Source organism: Anopheles coustani, chromosome 2 (assembly GCF_943734705.1).
Source record: "Anopheles coustani chromosome 2, idAnoCousDA_361_x.2, whole genome shotgun sequence".
Taxonomy (NCBI): Eukaryota; Metazoa; Arthropoda; class Insecta; order Diptera; family Culicidae; genus Anopheles; species Anopheles coustani.
In genome coordinates this window covers 48,348,370-48,358,275 of record NC_071289.1, presented here as the reverse complement: position 1 = coordinate 48,358,275, position 9,906 = coordinate 48,348,370, and the positions used below count along the sequence as shown (strand labels likewise).

Genomic DNA, 9,906 nt, shown 5'->3' with positions numbered 1-9,906 from the left:
TCTGCAAATACAGCAAGCCAGGAACCGCAAATTGCGTCCCCCGGTAACACTAGTAAGGAAGGTTCTTCGGCAAATATAAAAAGACAGGAACCGCAAGTTGCTTCCTCCGAAAATTGTAATAGTAGCGAGTTAAACACTCCTACAATTTTAGCAAATAGTAATAGGCAAAAACTTGCATTCCAAAGGAAACGAAGTTTGAACGATGTTTTAAAACAGAATCAAGATATGATAAATATTATGAAGGAAAAGATCGAAGTAGAGAAAAAATCAATTGCCTCGAATGAAGAAACTGCAGTGGAGCTGCGACGTTTGAGAGAAGAAAAAAAATTATCAAACGATCTCTTTAAAGAATTACTCGTAGAATTAAAGAAAAAAAAAACTAAGTAATATTAAGTTCATTATCATAAATGTATGGTTAATAATAAGTTAGATATAATAGCTAGTTTTAATTACATTGATAGTATAAGATAATTGGATTACTGGATAATAAATGGCGATTGGTTTTGTTCCTTCATTTAATGTATAGAGAAAATATTTATATACGACCTGACTATTTTTTAAAAATTGTTAAATTTTGTTGTTTTCAATCGCTTTTGTTTGAAGCCAACGTAATTTGACGTTTCTAACGCATACCCCAGCGGGCATTGTTGCGCATCATTAGCTTGCAACGCTACACATTTTGGCTAATCTTTAGCTAATCCTCGAAAAAGATTAGCCAAAGATTAGCCAAATATGAATGAACGAATCGTGACGTCACGCGTGACCAGTCGAATGGTTCACGCGATCGCCTCGCGTGAACTCTCTTCTGTTCGTGTGTACATTCGACCTGCACCTCGAGGTTCCCAATACCCGAGGCTAACAAAACACCCCAGAAAGAAAAGAAAGCAAATCATGTGTTTTTAAGAAAGATGTTTTTTATTATTTCACCACTAATGATGTCGTCGCCTCTCCACATGCGTTCTTTTCACATTTGGCATGAAAACATAACGTTTTCACGTGTGATTTCGTCAACTTATTTCACTGAAAACTTATCACTGTGTTCGCACCAAAACCCAAAACAACTATGATCAAGTTGTCAAGTTTCACTCGCAAAGCTCGCTCGCATCGCAGCGCTAGGAGAGGGAATGCAAAACACGCCATACACCCGCATGTTCATGTACCGTATGCGTGATAATGTTGGCACCATTCAGCAATAACAAAATTTTAAATATCCTCGAAAATTTTAGGATTTATTGTTTCATTTATTCTAAAGGGACATGTTTGTCGATGTTTTGAAGCATGTAAGTCTTTGATCTTCATAAAGCGCCATATTGAGTAACACGGAATCGGGAACCATATTATTACGATGGTGCAAACAATATCACGCATACGGTACACAAGTGCTCCGGAGTAGTGTGGCGTTTTAAAAAAATGAATTGTGTCGCACTTCGCGAGCAAGTGTGGGATCTTACGGGGGTGCGGGGAGAAAAATCATGAATTTTGAGGGGATGTATTGCAACAATGCCCGCTGGGACGTTGTGTAATGCGCTACACAAATTGACAATCTGAGCTGCTTTTTGTGGTGCGTAGTGCAATTGTCTTGCATCTGAAAGACATCGAAACCGGGATTTTAGTAATCCAAACGTCCTCTCAACAATTTCCCTTCCTTGTACATGTTTAGAGTTGTATCTTGCTTCAGGAGTATCATGAGCTGCGTTTCTTTTCGGCGTAACAAGCCATGGTTTTGAAGGATATGCCGAATCTCCTGAAAGAATTTATATCGTAATTTAATTAGACATTTTAGTTGATATACAACTTTATCGCTTAAACCCACCAAGTACTCTGAATGCGGTTTCTCCATTCCGATGTTTTGCTTCAAAATAACTATCTACGTTGCTAACAGTCCAAACATGAGCATCATGATTGGCTCCCCCATATCGGGCATTCACGTATCGGATGTTCATTTGATGATCACAAAGCTTTAAAAGAAATGGGATTAAACTTCTAAATAAGAGCTCTACTATTGTAAAAACGTATATATAAGCCTACCATCATTACGTTCAAGCTGGAAAATCCCTTTCGGTTGTAAAATTGATCCTTATTTATTTTTGGAGCGATAATTGGTACGTGTGTACCATCTACGCACATCACAATGCCGGGTATTTCGCTTTTTCTAAAAAAGTAACGCCTTGCTTCTTGTTTCTCGTTACTGCTCATCTCAAGCGAAATCCACTTGGGGCATAGTGTGGCTTCCATAGCATCCAAAATTGCTTGAAAACTAGCAGAGAAGGTTGGTTGGGCAATAGCTACCACGTAGTCTTGTCCAACTCCATGCTGATAACTGCCTTCTGCTAAGAATCGCAAAGCAGCGGCAAGTTTTTCTTTGACAGTCAACCCGCGTCCTTTGACTGGAGCAAATCTTGGCTCAATATCACGAAGAATACTAACAAAAATATCCTTCGACTCACGAAAACTCTTAATAAAGCTAAAAAGAAAGCAATAGGTTAATTTAATCTCGTTTATTCCTTGTTTTACAAAACTCACGCTCGGTCAGGCAATTCCAACGCATCTGTCGCAGTTCGGATCATTCGCCGATGCGAAGCAAGATTTATTATCGTTCCTTGCTCCTCATCGCTATCATCACTACTGCTATTAACAAAGGACGCTAGTATCATTTTAAAATAAACCCGTAAAACTCGTAAAACTCGTAAACACGAAACTCTACTAACAACAACTAACTTTTCACATTCAACGTCCAAAGCTGTGTTGACTATTTGGTTTTGACAACTGCCGAACAGCTATGTCGACTTTGTCGACTCGATTCGAATGTTAGAATACCGAAAAAATCTCGATTCGAGACGAGCGCATTCGACACCGTTTCGAAACGGATCTCGGAATAGCTCTGATAGAGTTGAGGGGGGGAGAAGTAGGGGTGGATGGGGTAATACGCACCCCTTAAGGAAAACTATAAAATTCTCTAACAACTTGGCTCTTGATTGTTGATTTTATCACTGGATAGGATTCATAAAGGTTCAAACTAGTTACCAATTCAGGAATGTTTGCTTTTTTTTGCTAAGAAAAGCGTATTTTTTTCAGTTTTGAAAAAGTTCAATTTTTGATCGATCTGTATCTGGTTGAGGCAAAACGCACCTTTGCTAGGGGTAATACGCACCACAACAAAGGGGCAATATGCACCACAACAAAGGGGCAATACGCACCATAACAAAGAGGCAATACGCACCACAACATAGAGGCAACATCTACTGTCAAATAAAGATAGTTTGTTTACAAACCGGTGCATTTTACCCCGACATACTGGGTGCATATTGCCCCCATTCATAGTTCCCCACATTTTCAACAAAAATATGAGTAAATTTGCATACTTTCCGAAATTTTCATGAATAGTCTCAAGCACTGATTCTCAATTCACTAAATTTCGTATTCCTCGTGGGTAAATATCGGTTTTTGCACTTAATATTCCTTAGCGGAATGGTAAGTCACATTATAACAAAAACTGTCTGAGCTGAGAATCATTTTGTTTTGCGTTTATTTCGCGTTTCTGTTGATGTAGAGCTATCAAACTCACAGGGTGACCATATTTCAGGTTGATCTTGCAGGGTGACTACTTTTTACGCGTTGAAAACTCGTTTTTAATGGAAATGGGAAAGGGTGTGTATTGCCTCAGGGGTGCGTATTACCCCAGCCACCCCTACAGATTTTTGGATGCGGGGACCCAAAACCAGGATGAGCTGACATTTTTAGTCAACCGGGCAATTTGATATTTTAATTTACACTTTTTCCAATACTTAACCGTCACCCGTTCAACCAAACCTACATACGTAGACGTTCAACCGGACTACCCGGGTAGTCCATACATTTTGTTTGGGATACTCCGTTTTCCTGTACTTAAGACTTAATAACTTTTTATCTAGACGTCAATTTGAAATTTTCAGTGAAGATACTTGAGGGTGTTTCCCACAATATTGTGTAGCTTTTATAATTTTAATAATTCATTAATTATGTTAATTTGAGGTTCCAAAATAATAATAACAAGCAAATCGAATTATCGAACATCACCAAAGGTTTATTCAAACCATTTGGCGGTAACCCTAACTAACTGTAGCATACACCTTGATAAATCTCGAATTCGAATTTGGTAATGCCGAATATCGAATCTCGAACGTAAATCTCGAACGTTCGGATCTCGGAATAGCTCTGTATGATTAGAAATGAGAATGTGTGCGTTGGTCGTTTTGTTATGGAGAGAGAGAGTGCGAATGTTTCCTATGCATATTCTACCCTTTGCAACCATGCAACGCCAAACTATCCCCAATATGCATACTGTGTCGTTATTCGCGTATACGCAGTTACTTACGTACGAAACCTATTTGAGATATGTGAGTGTGTTCCTTGTTGGAGCAACTACAGCATCATGCATTTGCGCAGTCTGGTCATAGCAATCTCAGAGTGCAGGCGCAAGTGCATTGAGCAGCAAGTGTTATGATTGTGCCTTTAAAACTGTTGAGGTAAGAAAAAACTAATAAACTTTTGAAAACGATGGAAATCTTGGTAATTTAAATCAGTAACATTTTAACTTTTTTTACTTTTAGGAATGAAAAGCAAAGCTAAAGAATGCTTCGAATGATGCATGAGCTGGATTGCATATGCAAATAAGAATTGGACGTTCTGAAGCGCTCCCTAAACGCGGGGCGAAGTTCGCCCGATGCGAACGAATAAAAGTAGCCCGGTTTTGCCAAATAACCAGCGCGAACGAACTTATTCGTCCGATCTGTCAAAGTGGTATATGAACAGTTTGTTTACTTTACGTTAACGTTTACCAGCAGCAGGTAAAAGTGAAATTGTGAATCGTTACTAAATATACAGTTAAATACAATGTTACTTTCTTCTAGATTAAGAAAAATGAATCCAGGCAACGAAAAACTAATGGGTAGTGGAGAATATTCCGGAAGAAAGCGAGTAAGTATATATGAAAAACAACACACGAACAATTGTTTGGTTGTAGGTACGTGCGGGTGTGATTCCTCGACGCAGATTGCATTTCGGAAGGAAGATAGGATATTGCGAGCGGCAACATGTAAAGATGTGGTACTAATTTTTGTTTTTTTAAAGTATTCTCAATAATGCATTGTCGATTAGATGCTTGTGTAGATTTACGCTGATTAATTTTGCTTCATTTGCATTAATATTTCGGTCGGGGTCCGGTCTCATCATTTAACTGTAGCAGGTTAACAATGCACGAATTCCCATTCAGCTTGGTTATGCAAAGAAAAGGCTATGCACGAAGTTAGTTGTTTTAAACAGTTTATGAACTTGCTAGTAATATTGTTTGCTGAAGATTTGCTAGTAATATCGTTTGCTTTTCTTTTCAGACTGTTGATATGTCCAACGAAAAATGTTTAATATTTATAAGCAAACTACAAGGCAAAGAATGCATTTGGAACAAAAAACACGCAGGATATAAGAATGTATTGACGCAAAGAGATGCGTGGATGGCTCTGGAAGCGGAGCTGAAATTGCCGTACGAGCAGCTTCGACTGAAGTGGAAATCACTTCACAGCTCGTACCGGCATTACAGCAAGAAGCACCAAGACAGCTTGAGAACCGGATCTGGTAAGCTTAGCATTAAAAGTAATGATTATACAATGTTGTTTATAATGTCCAATTCTATTTGCAGCCACAGAAGACATAGCCTACCCTACGTGGTTTGCATATAAAGCCATGAGCTTCCTGTCGGCGAATTACCATCCCGGACCAACTTTTGACTCGGTGAGTTTGTTGTAACCATTTAATTGTGTAATTTACCGTAATAATTGTGGCAAGCCAAAACTTCGTCATTTACCAACACGTAGCGAAGACTTTTCTAACTGTAGGTTTATTTGTTTCTAATTGGCATTGTTAACAAATTTATTCGCTAGATATAAACGGATTTGCATAAGCTGGTTGCTTGTCCGGGTTGAAATCCCACGCAGATCCAATGGACCGTGCATGTTTTGGCTTCTTTCTCCATTAACTACCCTGTAGATATCTCGATCATTCAAACGAATTGACTCATGCCTGCGTATAAAGTTATGCAAGTAAACAGTAGCGAGCACAATTTTGGATGCTATAGTCGGTTCTAATTCGATAGCTGTTTTAAGAACTCGAAATCTACTGCTTAGAATTCCAAAAGCCATCTCTACAGTACGACGAGCTCGCGAGTGTCGCTCGTTAAAATTGCGTTCTACTGACCCTGCATTGGTAATACCACCAAAAGGTCTTATACAATAAGTAGTAAAGGCGAAAGCTTTGTCACCTAGCAAAAAATAAGGAATATTTGGAGATGTCGGGTCCGATCGCAGAACTCGGGGCTCGGGAATGTTCAACAAATTATCCTCTAACAAGTTGAATAGACGAGAATGTCGTAAAACTCCGCCATCAGAAATTCGTCCTTTTGCTCCAACGTCGACAAACATAAAGTTACAATTGGCATCAACAATTGCCAACAAAACGATACTGAAAAATTGCTTGTAATTAAAGTAATCTGTTCCACTGTTCTTTGGAGCTTTGATCTGCACGTGTTTGCCATCGATAGCGCCGATAGCATGTGGGAAATTCCATTTAACTTCAAATTCATCCGACACTTTTAGCCATTCTTCTTGTGACTCTGGAAGCTGGAAAAGAATATTTGAATTATTATTAGTAAATATAGTAATCAATGTAGCGTTGATACTTAATGCTAGTACAAAAAATATATTTAGCCTCTTAGTGTGAGCCAATAATGTGATCCCAGGATTTCATTCAATATAGTTTCTGCCTAATAATATTGTTCCTTTTCATTCTAGCTCCACCCGCCTCAGCTATTGGTTGAACCAACAGGTAGCAAAGCTCCACCACTACCTGCAGCACCACTATCTACCTGCAGCACTAACTATCTCCGCAGCCAACCATCAACCCGCACTCCTTCACCGCAACCAGGACCAGCAACCCGCACACCTTCACCGCTACTAGGACAAGTAACCCGCACACCTTCACCGCAACCAGGACCAGCAACCCGCACACCTTCCCCGCAACCAGGTCCGTCAAACCGTGCCCCTTCCCCGCAACCAGGTCCGTCAACCCATGGCCCAACGCCATTGACCACTCCACCCGGTCAGCGCGGTCGTGGCGCAAAGCGAAGATGGGACGAGGCAAACCTTAAATATAATGAAAACGTTTTAAGGGCCTTAGAAAAAGTGTCGGAGACGTCCGACCGGCTTATGCAGGAAAGACGGATGGCTCGAACTGAGGGAGCGGAGTTTGGTCGGTGGGTTGGCGGAATACTCGACGAGTGGTCGCCGCAGAGGAGGCAAGCCGTAAAAGTGGCGGTGCGGCAGATAATCTGCAAGGCAGATGCAGCACGATTCCGGGAGAGGATGGGAAGGAGTGTTGAGGAGTTTTTCGAAGAAGAAGAAGACGTTTAGTTTCTCTTTTTTTAATTAGTTCAATAAGTTTTCTCATTAGATTAGGCTTTTAGATGTAGTTTTATAATACTCCTAGGCTATTTAGGTTAGGAATTTGCATTTTTAATATTGTTAAGTTGTAAATAGTTTTTGAATTTTGGAGTTAAGGTTAAGAAAACATAAGTTAAGGCTAGAATTATAATTTTTTTTCGTCTTCTTTCTTCTACCTGATGAAATAAAAAGAGTCATCTTAAAACTGCAACTTAAATTTCGGACTCGCCTATGCTCTTTGCAAAAGTCAACGTATGGCTGTCACGTTGATGTTGGGGATCGATTGATTGTGCTGATCTCAAGAGTGCACCATCAGTAGGTATTCACTTTTTCAATGTGAGTGCACCATCAATAGGTTTTTTTGGTTTGGTTAGTACCAATTCAAATGGCCAAAAATGGTTTTGTTAAAATATAAAAAACAAAAATATATATTACCTTCACGTAATCCCGAAGCAACAGCACCAGTGAGTCACAAACTTGTGGAATGAACTGAGAAATAGATTGCTCGGACACCTAAAAATGGATTAGCAGAACAAATACCATCATAAACTGAATCTAATTCGTATATGTATATTGTTGGTATCTCACCCTATATGCATACTCTAGGCTCTTGTAGTTATCTCCAGCCCCAAGAAACCTGAGAGTGATAATCAGCTTGTCTCGAGCTGTTATTGCCGGTCGCATGTAGGTGTCCTGTTTCCGGATCTTCGGCGTTATAATTGTTAACAGATATTCAAACTCCTCCCTGGACACCCTCATAAAATTAATTATGGTGTTGTCGAGTTCCTCCTCCAAAATTTTTCGGAGTAGGTTACCCGCATTTTCACTTCGCTCCAACAGCATCGGCCGCATCCATATTCGTTTTCTATATCTACGCTGTTGGAGCAAGTGCAGCCTCATGAACGAGCACCATGCTTCGGACCAGTCAATCAAAGCGTCGTCCGTATTCATTACACTCTGCTGTCAAAAAACACAATGTTGTTTTAACTTATTTTAATAATTTGAACATTATTACTTACCCTTATTAAAAATCAACGACACCTTCAAGCGTTCACAATCTCGAAATCAATCACTTGTTTACATTCGAATGACAGTTTCAGCGCAACTGAAGCGGTTCAAACCAAATTCAAATTGAGCAACTTCAGTTCAAACCAAGTTGATGATATAAAAACCTTGGTTAAAATTGAACGTTCGCCCTCGGTGGAGTTTCGCAATTTATAAACGCAGCGCGAACGAAATCGGTTTTTTTCATATGGAGTTTCGCGTTGGCCTGCGCAATTCGCGCTGCCCGGGGCAACTTTCGCATTGACAAGCGCAACATTCGCTCAAAGTGTAGGACCGGCCTGAGTCGGCAACTCCACTGCAAAGGCCGGATCCCTACACTGCACTATGGAGCGAAAAGAGCAAATTGCCGGGATAAAATTCGGAATCAAATGTTTTGCAATTTTTTCATTGTAATATCGCGTAATACTATTATATTACACGAAATTATGATGTTTCTGGCCAATCCCGTCAGGTGGCGCTGCAAAAACCACATATTTTTGGAATTTTCTATGGGTGCATTATTTTTTCAATCTTTCTTTTTATATTAACTCAAAGATTTTTTTTTAGTTTGATATAAAACAAACTAGATTTACTACAAACTATCATTCAAAACATTGTCATCTAGAAAATAATTGATATTCAAAGCATCTAACGCGGACATAACGTCGCCTAACGAAGAGCTAATATCAGAATATTCTGAACTTGTACCATCATCTTTTTGGTTTTGAATTGGCAAGGGATTGTTACTATTTAAGGAGCTGTAATCTACGAAAAATGTTTTTACTGCGTCTGGGTATGGGATTTTTTTAAATTTTTCAACGATTTAGCCAGAGATATTGTTGAAATGTATGGATCGCATGATTGTAATGCTCTCATAAAAATGTCTTTAATATTCGGGTAGAGCACGGACTACGATCGGAAAATATCCGTTCGACGGTCGGTGAAAAAATGAACTCTGTGCGTTTATACCTCGTATGTTCAAAGGTTCCTTTGAAGCCTCCAGCTTCGTTTATACCTAAGGCGCTCAAGTGTTTCCGTGAAGTGGATGATTGTTTGTCTACAAACGAAGTTGTTAGTGAACGTTTAAATTGCTGCTTACGAAATAATTATTCTTTGTTGCGAAATAATGTGGTTTTTTCAAAACATTATTTCTGGAGAAGATGAGGCAAAGCAGCAGTTAAAAAAGCATAGGAGGAATCTTCGATATAATTCTGATCCTCTTGCTTTGACCGATACAGCGTAAGTAAAGAGATTGGTGTGTCTTGATAATCACTGCAAATATACTGATTGCATTACAGATTTGTGGAAAACTTCCGGGTTTCGAAAGCCATTTTCATGGATTTACTCGATGGACTTGGCTCATCAGTTGACCCAATACGCTCACATGGAATAT

At 39.4% G+C, this 9,906-nt stretch overlaps 1 protein-coding gene across 1 annotated transcript; it reads right to left on the bottom strand.

Annotated features, from left to right (window-relative positions):
* Nucleotides 1-670: 670 nt before the first annotated feature.
* LOC131264492 (putative nuclease HARBI1) lies at nucleotides 671-2,654 on the bottom strand. The gene is made up of 5 exons (XM_058266790.1): nucleotides 2,524-2,654; nucleotides 2,029-2,464; nucleotides 1,814-1,958; nucleotides 1,515-1,744; nucleotides 671-694 (listed from the first exon to the last, which is right to left on the bottom strand). The coding sequence occupies exons 1-5, from the start codon at nucleotides 2,652-2,654 to the stop codon at nucleotides 671-673; spliced, it is 966 nt and encodes a 321-aa protein (XP_058122773.1).
* Between the last annotated feature and the right edge of the window lie 7,252 nt (nucleotides 2,655-9,906).

What these genes read in the sequence shown, in the direction of transcription:
- LOC131264492 (XM_058266790.1), bottom strand. Translation starts at nt 2,654, where the DNA reads ATGATACTAGCGTCCTTTGTTAATAGCAGTAGTGATGATAGCGATGAG. An exon ending in CCAGCTTGAACGTAATGATG is followed by an intron (nt 1,959 to 2,028) that starts GTAGGCTTATAT and finishes TTTCTTTTAAAG; the next exon opens with CTTTGTGATCATCAAATGAA. An exon ending in TGTGTAGCGCATTACACAAC is followed by an intron (nt 695 to 1,514) that starts GTCCCAGCGGGC and finishes TTCGAGGATTAG; the next exon opens with CTAAAGATTAGCCAAAATGT.